The 23,166-nt window shown below is 35.5% G+C and overlaps 3 protein-coding genes and 1 long non-coding RNA gene across 4 annotated transcripts; 2 read left to right on the top strand and 2 right to left on the bottom strand.

The window, feature by feature from the left end:
* Positions 1-461: 461 nt before the first annotated feature.
* On the bottom strand, positions 462-2,613 carry LOC114932793 (odorant receptor 43a). Its single transcript, XM_029305187.2, has 5 exons — positions 1,687-2,613; positions 1,417-1,516; positions 1,216-1,326; positions 876-1,031; positions 462-800 (listed from the first exon to the last, which is right to left on the bottom strand). Exons 1-5 carry the CDS (start codon positions 2,481-2,483, stop codon positions 747-749), a joined length of 1,218 nt encoding a protein of 405 aa, XP_029161020.2. The 5' UTR covers positions 2,484-2,613; the 3' UTR covers positions 462-746.
* Positions 2,614-2,892: 279 nt separating this feature from the next.
* LOC114932794 (aquaporin AQPAe.a) lies at positions 2,893-4,952 on the top strand. The gene is given in 4 exon segments (XM_085482820.1): positions 2,893-3,374; positions 3,456-3,686; positions 3,914-3,994; positions 4,652-4,952. Coding segments are annotated over 4 exon segments (687 nt in total). The 5' UTR covers positions 2,893-3,167; the 3' UTR covers positions 4,820-4,952.
* A 5,522-nt stretch (positions 4,953-10,474) lies between these two features.
* On the top strand, positions 10,475-23,057 carry LOC114932795 (uncharacterized). The gene is made up of 3 exons (XR_003819953.2): positions 10,475-10,653; positions 11,632-11,747; positions 12,430-23,057. It is a non-coding gene; the product is annotated as an uncharacterized LOC114932795 (long non-coding RNA).
* LOC146723201 (protein lethal(2)essential for life) lies at positions 10,905-20,369 on the bottom strand. Its single transcript, XM_029305184.2, has 4 exons — positions 20,267-20,369; positions 18,338-18,589; positions 12,719-12,940; positions 10,905-11,555 (listed from the first exon to the last, which is right to left on the bottom strand). Exons 2-4 carry the CDS (start codon positions 18,587-18,589, stop codon positions 11,436-11,438), a joined length of 594 nt encoding a protein of 197 aa, XP_029161017.1. The 5' UTR covers positions 20,267-20,369; the 3' UTR covers positions 10,905-11,435.
* Positions 23,058-23,166: the final 109 nt, after the last annotated feature.

The following is a 23,166-nucleotide window of genomic DNA, read 5'->3' as shown; positions in this document are numbered from 1 at the left end:
AGTTAATAATAAAATATTTTTAGTGCGTGTGTGTTTTTAAAGATATATTATTACATATATTATTTGTAGATTAATGAAATTAGCATACACTGACATGAAGAACGAGTTATATTTTTCTGATTTATGCAAAAGTAGAATTCTGACAGAATTTTATCGTTGTACAAGTGATTCAAGTATGTATTATAATAATAATTTAAACAATTGCGATTTCTTTATTATATCTATATTTTACATTTTTAAAAGCATTATATCATTTGCATCGGTAAATTATTTTATTAAAATACGTTCTTGGGTAAGTAAACTGCTCTTTGCAATTTAATTGCATTATTATAGAACACAGTTTCTGATTATTCGCAATTTATGTTTTATAAACCCTTAGATAGGATTCAAAGAAAAGCAGAAATTTTGAAAAGGGGAACATAATAATGTTGCAATAAAAGTTTGAAATAAAGAATATGTATTACGCGCTTGCTAAGTTAGACACATAACTCATAATTGTAATTTGAATAAAATTTTTTTTCCAAGAAAAGGGGATATATGGATAAAGATATTACGTATAGAAATTACATGATATATAACATTATTCAGGTTACACTGGTAAGCAATTTATTGTTCGACAGAGAGATTCGTCTTGCTTACATTAAGTGAGAGATATATTATATCTGATGAAGTGATGATATAGATAATAGCTTAACATATCTTTCTTATATAAGATGGCCGATAATCATGTGATAATATTTGTAAATTTATGTAGTCATTGCTCGTATAAAATTGAAATATGCTGCCGATGTTTTGCAAACCTGTAAGAATAGACATGATATATGTAGCAGATATTAATTATTAATTTTTTAAAATAAATTTTTTATAAAGAATACTTCGCAGAATCCTCCAAGGGAGAGATCAAATATTTTCGCAGCAGTTAAGGTTGACGGGCGGCCTGATCTGATCATTACCAAAATTAAATTGCCCACGATTTTTGTTGGCAAATTATACCATTCGATAAAATATGATGATTCTCCTACCTTTTCACTCTTCATAAGTAAGAAATAAATATTCATTATTTTATTAATTAGTGTTACATTATTTCGAAAAATTAAAGTACGATTATGTATTATATTAAATTAGTATATTTTTTTCAATTGTTATATGCGAGATAAATATATATTATATGTTATGTTATGGATTGAAATTAAATTTAAAATTATTCTGCTTTACCTCTTCTTTAAGACGATCACCGATAGCTGATATAATATAAACGTTTACAAATATTGATGTCATTAAAACAAAATATGTGCCCATGTTTAAGATCTTTCCGTCTTCCCATTCCTAAAATAATTTTTTAGGAATATAAAATGTTTGTATAAAAACGTAGGATTAGTAAAGAACCTAATTTTGTACTATTAACGTTTAATTTACCTTAAGAACTCCAAATTCCAAGAAACATATAATAATAGTGCATCCAACCATTTCGCATAAAAAAACAATATTTAATGATTTTTCAATCATCTCTGCGAATCTGGAATGTATTTTGTCACACTTAGAAATACAATGAAAATTATTGAGATATGATAAACGCATTTTCTTTTTTCCGTCCTAGTTGTTTACTTTATCGTATAGATAATTTAATTTAAAAATTGATATAATAATTTATAAAAGCACAAGATATATATTGTAATTCTTTCTTACCTAATGGCTTGCATGTGGTGTTGGATTATTTGACCGAGCCGCTTATGGAGATTATCGGTGCCATTACTAAGAATCGTTTCCATCTGCCTACGAACGACTTCGAATAAACAGCAGCTGTGCATCACACAGGTGGCAATTAAACTGTAAACGCCACAGTTTGTAGAGAGAATGATACTGCTGATTAGAATTTGTGAGACAAAGAGCATTTCGTAGAATGGTGAATTTTCTACCACGAAGAAGATATAATTGCTGAGATATGGTAGAGGTATCTGTGTCGTATTGTCCTCTTTGATGATTCTCTCCTCCAACAATGGCATAATTATATGATAGGGTAAGGCACCACCGTACGATAATCCTAAGTACGTCACCGTGAAAAGTCTACCGATCTTAGCGCTCTTCGTCATTACAAGTCGATCTTCCTCGCATTCTACGTCCCTGTATTGAATCTCCATTTGTTGTAAGCAGTATCTAATCCCTTCTCTATTGATGATTACTGTCCAAAACTTGATAATAGCGAGCAGGCTAAACACCTGAGCGGCTATGACCTTCATGTATTTGGCCAGGTCCTCTGCGTCGAAGAAGGTATATATGACGTGCGGGATAAGCAAGAAGCACATCAGGCAGAATATTATTCCCGTTTGCAGGAAATTCTTGATCTTGTCAGACCTGGAGGTGCCTCGATAAAGTGGCCAGATGCCGATGGGCGTTAATAGGGTCTTGGCCACTTTTATCACATACTCGGTATCGGATCTGTAATTATTATTACGAAATAGCGTGCCATCACTTTGCTCCAACATTGGTAGAAATTTTTAGCTCTTATATTTGTTTTATCGCGCTACACGTACATCCACGATGACTGACAGACATGAACATGTCCTGCGAAAATCAAGACCTCGAGCGCCTGCGTGCAAAGTTTGCGTCCCTACAATTTTCTTCGGGCAATCTGCTGAAATTGTTACAACTTTTAACGACTTTGAATGAGGTAAAAACGCATTGCGATTTCAAGAGTAACGCATGCGCCGTTATAACAAAGGCTTTGAACTCTTTGAGTCAGAGCTTTATTCTTCCACACGTCATCTGAAAGTGCGGAGTATTCTTCAGAGTACGATCATCCAGAATGTAAGTATAATCGTAAATCGACAAGTTGAGAATATTTCATTTATTTATTGGATTTAGGAATTTACTAAAATGGTGCTGTATCGTGGAAATAAGAATTTTTCGAATTTATATAATACGTAAGCAGTGAATTCAGGCAAACACTTGACGTATCTACCGATAAGATATTCCGTATTCTTTCTTGATTTGTAGTGATTAGCGCAAATCATTAAGCTAATAATATAAGATTCAGTAGTAACAACAGTAAACTCATCTATTGTGTTAGCATTATTTCATCATGCAAAACGATCAAAATAGTAAATGTTTTTTTATTGGGATCTAGAAGGTCAAAATCAAAATACGCGTGTGCGATTTTTACAGGTGTAATGTGGAAGATGCAAGAGAACACAATGACGATGTTTGCGGCAGAGATTGTCGGTACGGGCATTCTTTTATTTCTCGGTTGTATGGGTTGTATCGGTAGCATGGGACCTGAGTAGATCGGTAGTATGGGTCTGAAATCGATTCCAACCGGTGCAGTTTACATTCTGGGCCAGTTTATCGGCGCTGTAGTGGGATATGGGCTTTTAAAAGTGTTTTTATTTCTATTTTTACTATCATTATATCGAATATTATAAACAATGATCTACAATAATCTATATTATTCTCGCTAGATGATAACTCCAGCAGAATTATTTAATGATGGAAATGCGAATTCTATGGGTCTCTGCGTCACGATGGTTTATCCAGGGATCAACAGTGTTCAAGCTATATTAATCGAGGTGTTTTGTACGAGCTGTATACTTTGTGCGGCTTGCGCTACGTGGGATCCTCGATGCGCTCATACTACTGATTCGACTGCCCTTAAATTCGGTCTCTCAGTCGCTACTATTTCTTTTGCTGCGGTAAAACTTCTTTTCTTCTCAACTATTTTTATATTTTGTTTTTTTTATTAACGCTATTATTAATTTAACAATATTAATATTATTTTATTAACATTTTATTATTATTTCAAAACGTCTTTTTATCATCTATTAAACTTAAAAATAAAACTATTTATACATACATAATTTTTGTATACATAATGTATAAAAGAAAATAATTAATAATTTATTCTTTTCTATTTCTTCAGAGTCCTTATACCGGATGTAGTATGAATCCAGCACGGAGTTTCAGTCCCGCATTATGGAATAATGCTTGGAAGGATCAGTAGGTAAGTTAAAAATAAAAATTTTAATATTTTCATATAAGCGAGAAAAGAGACACGAGAAATATATAAGAAAATGTGCACAGAGAAAAATCGCAATCAAGAAACGATAATATCACAACAGTTATTGTTTCGTATTATGTTAATGACAAAACTCTTACATGTTAGCAACGCTATTAGTTCCAAGTTTAAACGATACTATTGTATCACAGATTACATAAATTACATTTGCTTTAATATTCGTTTCATTGTTATATAATATATAAGTTTAAATTATATACAAGATATGCAGAAATCCTATTACGTTAATTTCCTTTTAATTAGTTATAATTTTTATAACATTGGATATTGTTCACGTGATAAGAAATATATAAGTCACTTGAACGTAATGCTGATCAAATCAAATCATATTTATCAATTTATTTAAACGTCATATATCAGAAATCTTTTTAATTCAATACCAATCGCAGTCTTCTGCAATTTTATGCGATTAAGCAATAAATATTTTATATAGGAACAAAATATATATATATGTATTTCCTTTCTAAGAGTACTTTTAATATGCTGTAAAAATAATATATTTTTAATTTTTATTTTATTTTTATTAAACTTTTATTAAATTGTTGATTTCCTTTATTAAATGATTGATTTTCTTCTTCTTAGATTTATTGGCTTGGTCCTATCTTAGGAGCTTTACTTGGAACGTATACTTATCAAGTGTTGTTTGCAGAAAAGCAACTAAGCAAAAAGGAATCTATTGATTTTATTGATGAAAAATCGTTTAACGTCTTGTCACAATCGAATAATCTGTACAATATAAGTAAATATTAACTTCAACAATTTTATGTTCTGCGTAAATTAATATATAATTAACAATTTTAGTTTGATTAATTTTTCAGTTCTACACATTTATGATGTTATCTACATATATTACATAATACTCAATTATACATCATACAAAATATTTGCTTTAAATTATCATCTATTGGTCAGGTTTCTCTACAGTAACTTTAAGCTTTAGTAGATGGCGGATGTAACATCATGATGGTCACTTGCAATAACAATTTCTCTTTTTTTTAATGTTTATTTTATATAAAAATTGAAAATAGAATAATTATTTATAGATACTTAAATCTATTGAATCAATTTCTTTTCAATAATTTTTATTAATAATTAAAGTTATATAAATAAATAAATATATATATATAATCTATCAATATTATTTAATTTAAACTAGAATTTAGTTATAAAATTAATAATATTAATTTTTTTGTAATAAAGAGTGCATGAATATTACAATAATACATTTTCTCAACTGATAAGTTGTGGATCCACTGCAAGCAAAATTGATCTGCGCAAGGATGCACGATATTCCTTATATCTCTATACACATATATATATATATATATATATATATATATATATATATATATATATTAACGTACATATGTATAATATTTATAAATATATTACAATGTGTATATGTACATCATAATATACATATAAAAGAACATCGCGTACCTTTGCATGGCGCAGATCTGTTTATCTAATCTGCATATATATTACATACATATACATATATACACGCTCACACGCAAATACATACATACACAAATACGCACATAAATACACACAGGATATCGTAGAATCACATTATTAATAACAGATCATTTAGAGACAAATTTTTCTCAACGAAAATATCGAAAGAGGTCATTATTTTTTACTAGTGTTCAATTTTTGCAATCATATATCTTTATACCTACTTAAACCTTAAATTAAAATTCTATTAAAATTAATTCTGCGTGAAATTAACTGAAGAATGTAATTTTAGGGTAATTTTTAATTCTATAAAAGTTTAGTTTGCAAAAAATTCTTCTTTTAAATCGCTTATAGCTCGACAATTATTGATACCTGTTGTTTCACTGAGGAAAAATCATCAATCATCACTAAATTATCTCATTAAAAATCTGCCATTAGCATATGATTCTAAGACGCCTTGTACACAAAATATAATATAACATAATTGTACATATAAATACCTACATGTACACATATATATAATTTTTAAAAAGTTAATTTTTTTAGTTTGTTTTTCTTAATATTATATTCTTTATATATTCTCTTTTTTTATATTATATTTTTTTATATTGAAAAAGATTCAACTTTCCTCTATTCCAAAATAAAACGTCATCGTGAATGAGATCTAATACGGTAGAAGTGCATCTCTTGGAAATTTCCAGGACGTTGAGAGAACCCACGCTGAGTATTATTTTTATTTCTTTACTTTTAGATGTACTCTTCTTCTCAATGTGTATATTTGTGTGTATTATGTGTTGTGTATATGTAAACTTGTATGTGCATAGATATAAATATTATACATTTTCCATTTTATTATTATATTATGTTTAATTTTCTTTTTTAATATATAATTATATTTAATATATAAATATGTATATCTTTATGTCTACATTATAATTCTTATATAGATTTCTATATATGCGATTGCAATGAATTGCACACACATATTTAACATAAATTTCATTATTAATCTTTACAATAATGTCACAAATTAATCCAGATTTCTTTCAAATAAGTTATCCTTATATTATCTCGTTAATTTTGTTCTGGAATATATTTATCCAGTGAACAAAGTATTTATAAAAGTAGTGATAAAAGGATTACAGCAATAATCAATTTTTCTACAAATAATTGATATATTGATCAGAGACACATAATATGAAATTGATGAAATACATGTTCCTAACTGCGCTATAGAAAACAATACAATATATATTTAGATCTGCACAAAGATGTTCACGATTCGAACCCAGGGTGTATACGCAGCATTGCGTATACACCCTGGGTTCGAAGCAGGGTGTATGCGCGACATTCCTAATGCATAATCTTACAAGATTACAGCTCGCACAATCCTACTGCGATTTATCCGATGCACGGGATATGCATCGATCGGGCAAACATTACGTTACAACGAGTTCATCAACCTTCACCCAGCGACACACTCTCGGTGGCTAGGACCTGGTCATGAATGCGATCGATAGCAGGGCGTTTCACGGACGTTTCGAGAACGCGCGCCGGACCACATCCACACCTGCGTATACACCCTGGGTTCGAATCTATCCTGCTACACCCTGCGATAATGCGTACTTTCCAGGCACATTGTTACGTCGCAAGTGTCACAGACGGATCGATGCGATCCGGCTTTGCCTGTCAACTGATCCGGTTCGCGCGACCGGAATTTGAGATTTGCGAGAACTGTCTGGCGTGTATATCGTATCCCGCCCCGACTGCAACATCAACCCGGCGTGACTGTGACTCGAGTTCAAGGTCGCGCGCTTTACCGGCGAGGTAACTAAAATTAGTCCAACGGGCAGGGCAGGTTATATCGTGTGCTCGGGGAAGCACGAAGCCATCCAGGTTGAGTGTTCGTTATTTATAATATATAGCGAGTTGATGAAGGGATAACTCGCGATGCCTCTGGGTAGCAAAGAAAATTTTACAGCAACGATCGGAGGGAGAATATTTGCGACGTAGTACTTTTTCTCTCTCGCAGAGTAAAGTTCGCGCGCGCGCGCGCGTCTGATTATAGGGTGGGGCATTTTCGTTCCTATTGCGTAATAGTTGTTTGTCCTTGTATGGAGATATTAGCTTGCCTGCGATACGAAGTATAAACAACTGCTTGAGTTTAATATAAACGGGACGTGAGGGAAACATTCTAACTTTACGCAGTTATAGTTTTTTGCCACATTAGAAAAATATACCGTGCATTATAAAAACGGAATTTATGTTCTCGTATTATTATGTAAAATTGTTATATCTGGATTGAAAGTATTAATATCAGTTGCAGAGATTAAAATGCAGCATTTTATAATTTATGATACAGCAGAATGATTAAGCTCTTTCTTGCTATTTTAATTTCCATTTTTATCGCAAGAGACAATTGTGAAGAGAAATAATAGATGCGCTGGAGATATAATGGACGTGTTTATTTTGTTGATTGGAGACAGCGAATATACTCGCGCACTTTATATATATTATATCTATAATTCACTTCATGCATCTATCGATTAGTTGCTGCAGCTGTACCTCGAATGCTCTCACTGGAATATTCTAAACTGCAATGTCTGCGCTTATAAACCAAATTCGCTTACAGATATTTATTGATATCCAACACAAATTTATCTATTTATAAAAAGAAGTAATTATTATTAATATTAATGAATCGCGCAAATATAATATATATATATATATATATATGGAAATGTATATATTATGTTTGTGATGAAACTTATTTATTCGCTGATAATAATGTTATTCGTCTCTTGAGAAATTATATAATATTTATAAATCAAACAATCCGAATGCATAAACAACATCACAATACGCTTAATGTTTGTACCATGCATTCTAAATTTATCTGCGATATAAACAAGAAACTTAGATTATAATATCCGAGGTATATATTATTTCTCTCTTGAGATAAGAAATAAAATGTTATTATAATCTTCTCTAACTATATAAATCGATTTGACCGAGTGATCCACTGAGATTGAAAAAAAGGTATATCTCCGAGAAGATTGATTAATTTCAAATGATTGTGCTAAGTGATGTTTTTAATCCACTCATTATCTTAGCTCCAACTAATTGAAATCGGAACAAGAGAGACGTCGTTGAGAAAGTTCCCACAGATCATCACGCAGTTCAATGCAACATAGTTGGCAACCGTCTAACTTTCGCATTTCATTACGTCGTTCTGAATGACACCTGAATGTAACGAGGTATCGCAACGCACATTGTGCATATTTGTATGAAGTAGTTTCGTTCACCCTTCCGTCGAGCTTAATCCGCCAGCCGTTGTTAGCGACCTACAAAAAGGCGATCTCGCAGGGAGAGATAAGTATCTGGCGCGCGCGACCCTTATATACTCCTGAATAAAATTGCATTAATTGCGTCTGCCTAAAGAGAGAAGACCGACCTTCATAGTTGAGATACGTTTGTGTTAGTCGGTCTAACGAGCGATATGAAAAGGAAATCGATAGAGCGGTACATGATACACCGAAAGAGGAACGAACGTAATATTATGCAATCCGGTTGTATCCTTGCTATTATGTCGTAGCTCGGTGCTCGCAACATGAAGACGTTCCGATTTTTAATGAATGAGAGCAGATTCATTTTTTCCGCTTGATTCTGCTTGTTTTTTGCAAGCGAAAATCATCTTCGACCGATGCCTCAGCGATACTTGGTGATATGTTTCTATCTCCAATTGTCGTCAGCGATGTTACATTTGTATGTCAATTGGTCATTCGCATATTATCATCGTATCACACGTTATTCAACTCGTGTATTTGTAAATACGTGGAGTCGCGTGGCCTGCCAGGCCCCAACCGCGCCTCAAAATCACGTAAAAATAGCTGTCATTCGTTCGAGAGCTGATAAAAAAACCACGCCGGAACGGCTTGAAGGTCACACCGAGCTGCCTGCGCAGTACGGAAATCCCACCGCGAACGTTTCTGGCCGAAGAAATTGCGTTTTAACATTTCGACGTGGAACACGCATGCGATGTGACGCAATATTATATCACAACGTGCCGGCCCCTTCCCTCAATTTTTAGCACCGCTTCATCAAGTATTAACAAAAACAATTCTATTCTAATCTGTTTACTAATAAAACCGACCTTATCTCTTGGCAATAACACAGAATCTTTATATCGCAGACGTTGCAAAGTGTATACGAATTTTATCATGTATGTCTGTGTGTGTGTGTGTGTCTAGGTCTAGGAATGTATATCTTCTAGTCTATAAATCAGTCTGCCTGAACGTAGACACAACTACTCCCAAAGAAAAAAAAATAAAAGCCTAGAACTAGGGCGAATCAAGGTTGTTTTTGAAGATTGCATCTATATAAAGGGAATCTCTGCGCAGTAACTCTGCTACGCAATAGGCTCCAAGATAATCACTTCTTTTTTTACTCGATCCTCACACATATACAGATTCTTTCTTCGAGATACAAAACAAACGAGATACACACAGGCATCGACCAGCGGGAAGGTTACATTAAGTTACACAGGCATCAGCATTATATCATATACCGGTTGACCGTGTTAATGGTGGAGCGCGCGGAGGCGGCGGAGTACCATCGTGGTGTGAGTTGGGTGGTATGGTGGGGCCCGGTCGGAGCGAACATGCCAGAAACCCCGTCGTCTCTCTTTGGGCCGATCAATACTTGGTATTTGTTGATTTCGCAGCCACGCCGTGGAAAAAACATCCCGGCGCACGTTCCGGTCGACAGATTTCGACCTGGCGAAGCTGAAGATCGTGATCGCGAACGTCCCCGGGCCCGTCCTGGGCCCGAAACGATCGTTTGCATGCAATTGCGCATTATGTGTGAGGTCGGTGCGGTGGTCTCGAAGCTTCCACGGCGCTGCGACGCGACGCGGCAAGGCGCGCGCGCCTATATAAGGCAGCCGGCCGGCCCGCCTCGGCGCATTCGTAAACAAACCCTGGTTCAGTTCGGACGCAGAGAACACCCGAAGACCCCCTCACCCTTCACCATCAGTGTAACACACTTGGGCTTCTTATTTCGTCGAGACCGCCGGCACGGGAAAATGTAGGCGAGCGGGCACTAGGTGCGGAGCGCGACAGTTTACCGTAGGTATCCCTTAATTGGGTTTCCCTTATTTTAGAATTTGCAGAAAGTTTAATATGAGATTTGTTTTGACCTACTACTAGTCTAGTTGGAGTAGATTTAGTAGACGCTTCCATCGTAACCCAGTGACGAATATGGTTGACGTCACGCTTGACCTTGATCATCTTGTGATGAGAATTTAAAGGATAATTGGAAATGATTCGTTTGCTATATAACTGTTTAAAGTATTGAAGAAGTAATGAAAGAAGCTGAATTATTTTGAAATCTTTATTTTATAATTAACAATCTTCTCTTAATTCTATTTATATACATATATGTTTTTGATCATTAGACTGATTTTCAATATAATGTCAATTAAATTTTACTGTTATTTAACTATCTTTTAGAAAAGAGGCTAAATAGTATATATTTCTCTTAGAAATTTAGATTATTTATCCTCCTTTCTAAATTATGATTTGAAAGAAACAAGAGAAAAGAATTAATTTATTATATATAAATTCAAATCAACTTTAAAAGCAATAACTCGAGTATTTTTATTAAACATTGAAAGAAAATAACATTGCGCAATCATACATTTTATATGATATAACAAAATATTATTTTATAACATGCTAAAAATTATATTTTTAAGATGTATTAAAGATAATTATTAGTGAAAAACTTGTGTAAAAATTATGGCACAATTATTATATTGTTTTATAAAACTGTTTTATTACATCAATGGTAAAATCGAAAAAGTAAAGCAAAATGAATGCCGGAATGAAAGTTTCAGACGATATATTTTTTAGTCGGTGGTAGTGGTGGAAGTGGTTGTAGTTGTTGTTTCGACGGGAACCGGCTTGACAGCTGGTACTCCCGTTTGAATAACATTGATGACTCTTTCCGACCCAGCCGGCGTTATGTTCTGAAAAAAATGCCCGGTAAAATATCGTTAGAAATTAAAATAAGCGAATTGTAATAGTTAATGTTTTGTTTTTTAGTGCACCCTACGGGGTCGGTGCTTGAACAATCCGTACACGACGATAACAGGCGTGAATTAGAGTTTGAAATACCTTCACACTTTGAACAAATATGAGAAGAGAACTTCGAGATATAGGTGAGTACGTATAAGGTCTAGACACTAGATAATGTATCATTCATTAAGTTATAATAGGATTATGCTTATGGATAATGAACTAGGAGGGCTAAAAATATGATGATTAAAATCAATGCGAGCTATAGCTTAACAAGCCGTATAATAATAAGTATGGCGTTGAACTATTTTTATGTCTATTGTATAGAAAAAACGATTTTCTAAAGTTAACTTTTTATATTAGAAGCATTATAAAAAAATTATAATTATATATTATTAATTTATATAATCAAAACTTTAGTATGGTTAAATTAAAATTGATTCTCTATATTTAAATGTACTTGAAATCCAATCTCAAATTTTGAGGGTATAATTAATAAGCGAAATGATAAAAGTAAAAAAAAAAAAAATACAAAAATGTCATTTCTAAATATTAATAATAAGTGTCATCGATTTTAATAGAATTTGATTTTCGAAACTCATTAAAAATGCAATTGTTTTTTTAAACATAAGAATATTAAGTATACATAAAAACGCTATAAAATATTCTTATCATTCTATTGCGACAGATTCGTATAGTATCATCGAATTTGAATATATGTATAATTTCCTTTAAAATCGACGTACACTAATTTAACAAAATGTGCCTTGTCCAGACGTCGCGTGTTAAATTTCGTACGTTAACGAGACATATTCTGTTTTGTAGTTTAGAGCAGACTCGTAGTTTGATCCAAAACCGTCGGCATCATCTGCCTTCTCTAATACCGCACACTGAGGCACAGCATTGGGAACGTTGGAATCGAAAAGCAAAAAATTCAAACATGTAACGTAAGCCGCACCAGCTATAACAAAGACGAGAGAGGGAGAAAGAGCGAGAGAAGGGGCTAATAAGGGAAAGTGAGAGGAGAGAAAGAGGCTCTATTCGTTCGCGGTCGAGTCCGCGAATGAAAGGGCAGGGCGGATGTTAACGTGGGTCTCGGCTCGGTCGAGCGTACCTTTTTGGGTGCCGTGACAGTTAGTACACCATCCGAGGAGAGAGTCGAGGTGACATTGACGAGGTCGTGAGATGGCGGCAGGACGTATCTGCGTATAAAGTGCCTGCTGATGTAGCCGTGCTCGTCTTGCTTCTCCTCGTGCTTGGCCTCGACAATAACGTGGTTGTCGACCGTCTTCACCGAGATCTCGTCCGGTGAGAATTGTTGCACGTCCAGTATTACCTGCGGATCAGAGAGCGCGGCCCCGTGAAAAGGCCCCCCCAGGAATTATTAGCTTCGTTCAGGATCTTCTTTCCAAGAGCGTCATCAAGAAACTGAAATTTTGCATTCTTCCGAGAGCAAAACGCAAACGCACATCGTTCTGACTATGCATCCATAGAGCGCAAGTATTATTTCTTCCCTAAAACTTACTCCGAAAATTATGATCGAATTTTAAACAACGAGGCCCATTTAATTTTGTTCTTGTCTGACAAATTAGCACTTATATTTTGGGTTTCTCTTTTGGAGCAAAAATTCTTCTCTGGAAGAGTTTTCGTTCTCAAACGCCATGCGTACATTATAAATCGTATTAACATAAAATTAGCTTGCGCACAATCGTTTCGGCAAACTATTTGGACCAGCATTTCATTTAATTTGTATTTTTTATTCCATATTTCCGCGTTTAGGGAGCCGGCCGGGGCCGATCCCGCCGATTAGGCCCGGTTGTTGAAGTTTCTGCTACGAGAAAAGAAAATGTCAATTCGACCAACTTTTTAGATTCGTCTTGACCGTCAAATAAGCGCGTCGCAAAAGGTATTTTCTATCTTTTTTTTTTTTCGATTTCTCGCGTAACTCTCTTTTATATGTAATCCCGCCGCGTCTCTCATTAGATTATCGCGCGTTAAAGCGCGTTAAATGGTACAAAAGCAAACCGGGAAGATGTAGCTGTCAGCGCACCTACTTGTGTGAGATTGTTCCTTTTTTTTTTGACAACCAAAAAACGAGCATACACACATACAAGTAGGTGATTATATATCTTTGTACCGATCGCGAGTGCTGTGCGGTCGTGCCCCGGGAGCGATCGGTCGCGACCGCGGTGGCCGATCCTTTTCATGGCCGAGCGGTTCGCTCTTTGACGGGAGAAAAATTGCAAAAAAAATACAAAAATAAAAAAAATATATCAGACAGGTAACGGTATAAAGCAGGAAGCTTCAACAACCGACAGTAGTAAAAATAGGTGAACCGAGTTTCTCCAGGTGATCCCCTGCGTGATCCTGAAGCTCGGTGAGCGTGAACGCAAAGTAAGTTAGGTGGAGGATGATTGGCTGTGCATTTCGAAAATAGTACCAAAAAAAAAAAAAGAATAGAAGAGAAAGATAAAAGAAGTTATACGGAGTAACACTGATCTGTAAACGGTCGACTCGAGTGCTGCGCGCAGAGCGACATATTTTGTACAAATAAAAAAGTAAAAAAGGGTTCCGAGTAAGAGAAAAAAAACAAACGTCAAATTTTGTACGATTATTCTATCTTGTTGAGGGTATTCCAAAAAAGCATTTATTTTTGTATAGAGATTATAGCCAGAAGGATCGGGGCCTGAGGTCTCGTTCGCGTGAGCGGCGCCCCCTTCGAAAAAGGGGGCGCGTCCGCTCGTCGGAACGACGCCGCGAGTCTCGGTTCTTTCAATGAACAAGACTGATTAAGCGCGACACGATAATATATAACGATACAATCCACTCTTTCGGTTGCATATTTTATTCCGTGGCTGCTGCGCGCGATTTCTCGCGTGCGACTTTGAACCAAGAGCGTAGAAAGTACAGCGGAACGGAGGATCATTTCAGAGCTGCGGCAGGCAAACCGTGCGCGCGATCGCGCGAGGAAAAAATATCGCAGAAAGAGCTAAAATAACAAAAAAAAAAAAAGAAAAGATTGAAGAGACGGGGGTATATAAAACGAGAAAACTATGGTGGTAAAACTGTGATTTCATAGAGATTTTGAGACATTAGCGCGACTGATCGGAGATCGCGCAGCGCGATCATCCTCTTTTGATACGTATCTTTCGTAGAACACATTTTGGCGAACGAGGAGGATAACAGCGTCTCTCGAAGACAGAAAAGAAAGAAAAAAAGTAGACAAAAACAGCTTATCCGGAAAAAAGTACGGAAAAGTCGTCTCTCCGATCCGATTTTTATTCGTATACTTTCTCTCGTCGAGGGGAAGGATTATTAAAAAAATATCCACTTATCCTACCCCGAGCGAAAATAATCTCGATCGAACACTCGAATCATCCTGTCAAAAAATTACCGAGCTGCCGCTTCGGTCGACTTCGCGTCGCATTCACATGATTAAATATAATGTGCATGCATTGTGATAGAGACAGCGGCAGCATCAGCAGATGCAGCCATCAGAGCTTTCTGGGCCTTCTGGTGTTCCGGATTTTTCGTTCGTTTTTTTAGTTATTCTAGCAGGCGTTGAGTTTCTCTCGTTCCTTGCGTTTGAATCCCCTCGTGTAATTTGAGTTTAATTTTTTTTTCAATTATTTTAATGGCCACGTGGCCGATTTGTCAATCCCTTTGAAAGTAATATTCGAGTCCCATTAGACAGAACCTCCGTTTGCAACGTTTTAATCTTTTCTGTTAACCCATTCCTCTTCCCGTTAACCCTTCTCCCTTTCCCTTATTCTTTTATTCTCCCTCTTACGAATGCGTCTCTTCGTCATCCCCCTTCGTCATCTACTCCCGTCATATCTTGTCATTTTTCTCCAGCGACTTTTCTAGATTTCGAAATCTAACTACGATTCGCCGCTACTTGTTTTTTCGATAGAAAAGGAAACACGAAAAGAGTTTACACTTATTATATATATCGTATTTTTTTTATAGAATATACCACTTTCGAGACTCTTTGTATTTGATGCAAAATTTGTTTTGCGTCCGATACAAATCGCGCTCAAATTGTAAACACCAAAAAAAGAATTACTAAAGAGATCGTCAGTTTAAGTCGTGTCTCAGCCTAAGTTATAAACGCGCAAACCGATCACATTTCGCTGTTGTATCATCAAACTTCCTCAACGGAAATGTAATTGTAACGCATTGGATCAGAGTAATCTTGAATTCATGAATTTAGAACTGTCCGGTCTTTTATCCACAACAAAATCGCGATAAATCTCATTTCGACGTACCGACGACGTGCGAATTCATGAGTTTAGGAAACGTTTAGGCGAGTTATACATTTTGTATTTGACATAGATGACCACCACTATAGAAAAAAAGAGTGATCGCCGCTTCAGACCGTGATTAAGTTGTTATCGCAAAAATAAAAAAAAAGAGGAAAACAATAAACCGGTTATTTTTCACTCGCTGGTGTATCATCGAACTTCCACGAGATAAGATAAATAACGTTTATAACAGGCCGATAACTCTCTCTTTTGCGAATTCATGAATTTAGACGTGTCACGACACTTTCACGGCGAATAAAACGTATTTCCAGCGCGCATTTATGAATTCGAAACTAGTTTGGCGACTTTTGTGAGCATAATTGCAAATTAACGATCGATACTGTCGAGTTACTAAGTTACATTAAAAATCTGAGGCAAATATAGTTGAGAAGATCTAAGGGGATCGAAAATTAACGACTTTGCGGGCGTTTTATCCAGTTTGAATTTATGAGAATATAATCGAAGATTTTTAAAGAACGTCGAATAATCAACGAGACAGCCCTTTATCCTCGTGGAAATCTTTTTGAGGGAAAGAGGGGAGTGCCTTTCGCAAATTGATCTAGGCTTGATCTAAATCGATACTCGCGAACGCGACAACAGAGCATTCGATTGAGGTTCTTGGGATTCTTGACTTATATCTTGTGTGTTTTAGAATAACTGCAGCGTAAGATAATCGGTATATTCGCAGCGCGTGTTAATTCTAGATATTAATCGCGTGCATATCATCCCGAATCGCGAATTCTTGTAAATTTTTGCTCCGACTCGATCTGTAAATCGCACTTCTGAACAGTCGTGTCAGAATCGCGACGGCTATCGCGTAATTTTCCTTGGACTATGGAAAATTGCGCGATAGCCGTGGGCGATTCTGCGTTCTCACTCATAACGAATAAAAGTACGCTCTAAACACGTCTAAAAATAATATACTGGCTCACTCGCATTCGGGACATTCCGTGATAATTTTAACGCGCGTTGCTCCTTTGCGTTTTCTTGCCGCACTCTGAAACCAAAAATCGAACGAGCGAACGCACATGTGACAAGAAAATATCTTAAATAGAGAGTTTTCCGTCTGACACATTTTGAGATCGCACAATATCAAATTGCTTCCAGAAATTTTGCAAAAACTCGTATCTACGCAAAAGCGGCTTCAGAAATTATAAGCAATTTAGAATAAAAATATTCTCGAGGTGAAATTAGCGGTGAGATTTGAATTGCAAATTTAATTGAGTGGTGATAATCGCTTTTTATCGTCGATTTGTGTTATCGATTATTATTATTGAGTCGGTTATTGCGTAAGAAAGATAGATTTGATCTTTGAACTTCTTATTGCGTTTTAAATAATTTCTGGCCAATTCCTTTCTTTTGCAAAATCCTGCCAGCTTCGGCAGGATTCTGCGAAAGACGGAATTGGACCATCGCAGCAGTACTTCCGCCCTATAATGTATTTTTAAGTATAAGCAAGCTTTTAACACTTTCCTGACAAAAAATGCTATCGCATTAATGACTATACGAATAGAGGATCCGGGGGATTAAACTGAATCATTAGCTGATATCTTGAACTGACGTATACAGGATAAAATTTATGAGGCATTTTTTGCAAATTAATTTTAGCAAAAAGATGTCATTTCAATAAGCCCATTTGATCGCAAGACTTGAGCGCAACTAAACTAAACATCATGTAATGCGCATAAATGCACATTCTAAACCAATAATTATGGACACAATGACAAATCCTAGCAATTAAAATACCAGCAAAAGCAAAACTATTTTTAGAAAGCAAATCTTTTAATGTTAGGCCATCATTTGTGTTTTATCATAAATGTAAAGACAAAGCAAAAAGTCGTTTGGTGATGTAAATAACACAAAATCGTTTTACAGTAACGTCACGTAATATGTACGAGCACAAAAAAGAGATATATTTCTTTAAAAAGTTCATTGAAAAATTTCCACGTTGGTTCTATGAGAATTTTTCGAAGCAATAAACTGTATAAATTTTTAATAATAATTAATAATAATTAGCAAACGGAAATAAATATAAAAATATAATTAGAAAGTATTAATTCGAACACAGCAAGTGATACAAAAAATAGTTCCTTGGCAACATCTTTTTGAATAAAATTGCATATTACGACAACAGAAATAAACAGATATTTTGACACATCTCAGTCGAGTAAAATAATCCAGTAAAATATGATTAATAAAATTATTCAAAATTTCAATGAGCAGACAAATTTGAAAATAGATACTTTAGACTTTAGACGTATTATTTCGCTGATCCCTTGACAAAGGCAGAAGACAAGTTGCACATAAAAATTCTCTTTTGCTCATAGATATTCATAAAGAAAAAACAGTATGCAACTTCACTTTCGATCTGATCGCATCACGCGACATTCTATTTCACTTCTGTGCGCGAAATCGTTTTAAATACCAACCTGGAAAGTATCATTGTCCAACTGGATAGTGCTAGATCCGCTTGAATTCTGACGCGCCACGTTCCTCCATGGTCGATAGTACGTGTTTCCGATAATCGAGCGTAAAGGGGCTCGATTGAGACCAAGACCGGTGAAATTCGAGATCAGATCATCTCGAAGGAGGCCAGTGCCGAAGTGTTGATCCAAAAGTCGCGAGACGGGACGATCGATATCGTCCCACCAATCGCGGAAAACCATCGGCACAATCGACATCTGCGAATCACAATCGAACAATCAATAATGACCGATCGGTGCTCGAACAACAAAGAGAAATATACAATTTTATAGAGATACGAAAGAATACAATATAGACGTCCCGGGCGAGAAATACGCGTGAATGAAGTTTGGCGGTTAAATATCACAACTATAGCATATATACATACATATATGTATTATATGTATATATATATGCACTATTAATTCTACGTATAGATATTAAGAATTAAGCTAGACTGCACAAAGGCGATAAAATCATTAGTTCTCGTGTTTAATTCATCGGATGATGTTTCTAGGACTATCGTTAAGTGTATAATTAATCTCTCGAACTTACTTGGAACACTATTAATGTACGAGCACATAGACAGGCACACGCGATCTTAGAATAAGAAAAACCAATGTCACGATTCTACACGTCGGCCGAAGTACACCTCGATTTAAAAAAAAAAAAGACTTATCGAAATCCGCGTCATCCATTCCGGAATGGACGAATATAAGACGGCGACGATGCCATACGCATTTATAAGTAAAGGTCACAATAAGAGAGTCTCGTTTTCTCGACCGCATATGTCGTAATTATAATTACTCTAGACTACTCGTTGGTTAAGTGATAGTTTTTAGGGGAACGTAAGAACGCGTTAGCCGACACGTGAACCACGTACTGTACGTAAAACAAAAAAAAAAAAAAATAAAAATCGACATCAAAACGACACTCTCCCTTCGTTAAACGTAACACGTACGGGAAGTTCTTCACTCTCACTGAAATTCTTGCCATTCACGGGCAATAGACGAATCCTTCAATGCAATACAGTACTGCAGATGATACTTAATACCTCGGAGAATACGACTTCTCTCTCGCATGGCAATAGAATCCTCGCATTGACAGAATTAAAGGCAACATCTAGTAAACGAAAGGGAGATTATTAGTAAATCGAATAGAAACCGGTTTCTCACGACGGATACTCGGAAAAATACAAAAAATTCAATAAAGTTTAAACTGTAGTCATAAGCCATAAGACAGCGAGAGCTCGACCGAAACACAGCAAAGCTAGTCCGTTCGCGTAAGATTACGTATAGGGAGTTTAAACTCGAAATCTCAAGACGATGGATTATCGGGATTTAAGTATCGACCAACTACGCGATGGAACAACGATGACTAATCAGATAGCGCAGGTACTAGTTTAAAGTCACACGCCCCCACTATTAAACGTTACTAAGGATCATACACGCATCCAAACACGCGATTTACGATCACCGAACACAATCAAATTAACGACTAAAGATCTCGCGCTAAAATTCTTCATAATCACCTTTTCTTTCTCCTTCGACTAAGGATACGTATCCTTGATGTCCGTTCGCGATGGTAATTCAGTGGGGGAGATTTTCACAGATGAGGATATAAGGACCGTTAGCTTAAGATTATTTCGCACAAAACGTACCGATAAGCTCACATCCTGATCTAAAAGACGAAACAAAAATATAGAGACGTAGACGAATAACGTTACTTTTAAGTAAATAATTCTAAGATTACCGTAAGTTATACGCTAAGCGACTTAGACTTACAAGCTGTTAGTGGGCTAGTAAGGACGTGAGGTAAAGAAAGTATTCCAGTAGTACACACATTCGCGAAGAGAAAAACGTGTAACGTAAAAAACGAGCATAGTACTATCGTACTTTACGTGGAACGTGAAGAGCCGATTGGTCAACTTGAAGGTCACCAAACAATTCCGGAGTCGACTTCTCTCTGATTCGGGCGCGAATCGCGGATCTATCTTAAATAAAGCCGCGATGCGGAGGCGTGCTCTTACAATGTCACGTGACGTTCACTGACTGTCTTCTCCAAGAATACATTCAAGAATACTTCCTACGCGCGCTACAAGCTTTTGGCTATCGAAACTGACTCCGTAATACTTACGGTTAGTTCATAATTAACTCGAGCTTTGTACATTCTCGCTGTTTCTCGTGACAATTACATATTTCGATCTTCACCGTATTCCTGCATTGATTCGTCATCTCGCGATTGCTACAAGGTGTTGCATCTCACCATCTAAACTGAAATATCTGACGTGTGAATCGACGATGTGCAAGAAATAGACTCGATATAATTCGTCTGTGATAGTGACATTATCTCTGATCGTCTAAGCACACATCGTCGATATGTTGTCGAATCTTTCTATTTTTGTGACATCGAATTTGCTACCTCTTCTGAATTATTGCGATAGCGGGATGACGTAATAGTGAGCGATATCAATTTTAGACAGCTGTGTTTTAAAAACAGTCTGGAAATTCCAAGAAAGAATTAGAACGCGTAATTTCGTTGTCGAAATGAGATGTTGCATCTTTAACATTGTAGCGAATTAAAGAACTGACGTTGCATCACCAAACGAGACATTAATGAACTGGTATTAATGAATTAAAGTTTTTCGCTCCGACCGTATCTTGCTGGGCAAAATCACGAAAAATAGAGAACTTGACTGAGATAAAAATTTTCGATCAGTCGAAACGATCAGCTTGAAAGTTGGCTTATTCCCAAATCGTAACAAATACTGGAGATATTTTTTCGAGTGTCGCAAATAAAACTGAGATCCGAGCATAGATGAGAAACATTTTGATCTCACGAGGAAATATTTAGATCGACAATTACCAGAAATGTAGAAAAAAAAACACGGAAAGTGCTAAAAGTACATTTTTTAAGTGTGGGCTACCCCCAAAGTGTGCTATTTTAGGATATTGGATTATACGCATTTTTTAAAGCTACACATTTCCTTCGATTTGCTTCTTTCTCGTTTAATATATAGATATACATATATGCATGTATGCGGAATGTTGTATAATTAATGGTCCTGACATTAGCTTTGCGCGTTAATTAGCGACGTAGATTCTTGTGTAGATCTCGTCGAGCCGTCAGCACTTTTGGATTTTTCAGATTTAATTCATTTCGGTCTCAATAATTGCGTGAGCACATTTCGTCCGCACAAAAGTTAGATGAGTTTTGCGTGCATCGCTTCGCGAGATAATTCTGAACAATGAATCACAATCTTTAGAGACGGCGATTTAAGCGGATTGCTACGCGGATTATGTATAAGCTTGATTGATAAACCCTCCTTTATAGAGGAAAGGCATAAAATCAACTATAAAACAATTATTAAAAAATGACGTGCACGTCGCCAAAAAAATATGTAAAACTTACGTGTATGTACTATTAATGCTAAGAATAATATATTTAGATATAAAGATGTTTGCATACTAAATTACTTCGTTACTCCGCAAATTCCATCTACTAGCGGCAAGTGCTAATGAAACAATCTTGAATACTGAAAATAGCTCCTGATCCACGTTTCGTCTAAAAATATACATTCGCATTTAAGTCATGCAATCCAAAATATCTCTAACGAAATAGCCCACCTGGATAATCATTTTTGCAATATCTCACTGACGAAAAAGCAAACGAATTTCAGACCTCAGAACAGAAATTTATCGATGGGTACATTTTGGTTTTCAGAAAAATTATTTATTCGATCGAGAGACATGTAAAAGTGAATCGCAAATTTATATAAATTTAACGAAAAGCACTTGTGGCGAGTGTATCGGGAGAAAACGCAAGTAATCTAATTTTAAGCGTAATTCTTAGCTCTTCGGACGAATCATATTATGTGGCATTATTATAGTAGTAATAATACATACATATATATAAGCTTGTAATTAAGTTATTACTTTATCTACTTATATAACGCGCGGTATTACTTACCGCGCGATACTATTTGTCACTCGATACCACATTCAACGAACAATAATAATTAATCGATAATTCCAGACAGAAATCTTATAATATAATACCTTAAGAGATTCTCTTATCTCTCTATCTTTATTCCGAGATATTGTCGTGAAATGTTTCATGTTTACGTGTCACAGACTTCAGATAAAAACTCTAAAAAATGACTCGATACTCTGATTGTCTCTAGGGATAAAAACTAAATATATTGATACTGGATAAAACGACCATGATTATTCGTGCGTGTCCCGTAGAAAGTATGTTATGATAAATAAAGCGTATGTATATGTACAATATATCAGCATACATAAGTCTTTAAGATGGATACATATAGTAATCATCCGTTAGTCCGATGCTTGTAACTCGATGGACTATTGATGTTATTATATCGATTCTTCTCGGTTTGTAACAACATTAATCAAATTATTTTTAGATGCAAAAATATTATGTCAGAACAGTTTTAGATTGAGAGAGCGAATGCGTATTTTCTGTTAACATGAAATAAAAAATTTGTAATTTGCCGAAATCACATATGATTCGTTGACAAAAATGCGCAAGATTTGATTCTGATACGCGGCTTATATACCTATTTTATATCTGATTTTACTTAATTCTGTATTCATGCAGCGTGTAGAAATAGGCCCGATACCATTTCTTGGCTAAGAGAGAAACAATAAAGTGGAATCCGACATATATTAATGTGTAAATCTTTTTTTAATTCAAATTATACCAATCCTTCTAAGTAGCCACTATCGAAATTTAACAGTGAAATTAGAGGAGGAATTAAGGTTCTGGTTGAAAA

This window comes from Nylanderia fulva, unplaced genomic scaffold, assembly GCF_048542155.1.
Source record: "Nylanderia fulva isolate GAGA-0341 unplaced genomic scaffold, ASM4854215v1 Scaffold22, whole genome shotgun sequence".
In the NCBI taxonomy this organism is placed as follows: Eukaryota; Metazoa; Arthropoda; class Insecta; order Hymenoptera; family Formicidae; genus Nylanderia; species Nylanderia fulva.
This window is presented reverse-complemented; position numbering and strand designations above follow the sequence as displayed.

Bases quoted from the DNA above. Each gene is read 5' to 3' on its own strand.
- LOC146723201 (XM_029305184.2), bottom strand. From the start codon at position 18,589: ATGTCGATTGTGCCGATGGTTTTCCGCGATTGGTGGGACGATATCGAT. The intron at 12,941-18,337 runs GTTGGTATTTAA...TCTGATCCGCAG, and splicing joins TGGACAATGATACTTTCCAG to GTAATACTGGACGTGCAACA. The intron at 11,556-12,718 runs GTACGCTCGACC...CATTTTTTTCAG, and splicing joins CTGTCACGGCACCCAAAAAG to AACATAACGCCGGCTGGGTC.
- LOC114932793 (XM_029305187.2), bottom strand. From the start codon at position 2,483: ATGTTGGAGCAAAGTGATGGCACGCTATTTCGTAATAATAATTACAGA. The intron at 1,032-1,215 runs GTAAAGCAGAAT...TTACTTATGAAG, and splicing joins GTGATCGTCTTAAAGAAGAG to AGTGAAAAGGTAGGAGAATC. The intron at 801-875 runs GTATTCTTTATA...CTATTCTTACAG, and splicing joins CCCTTGGAGGATTCTGCGAA to GTTTGCAAAACATCGGCAGC.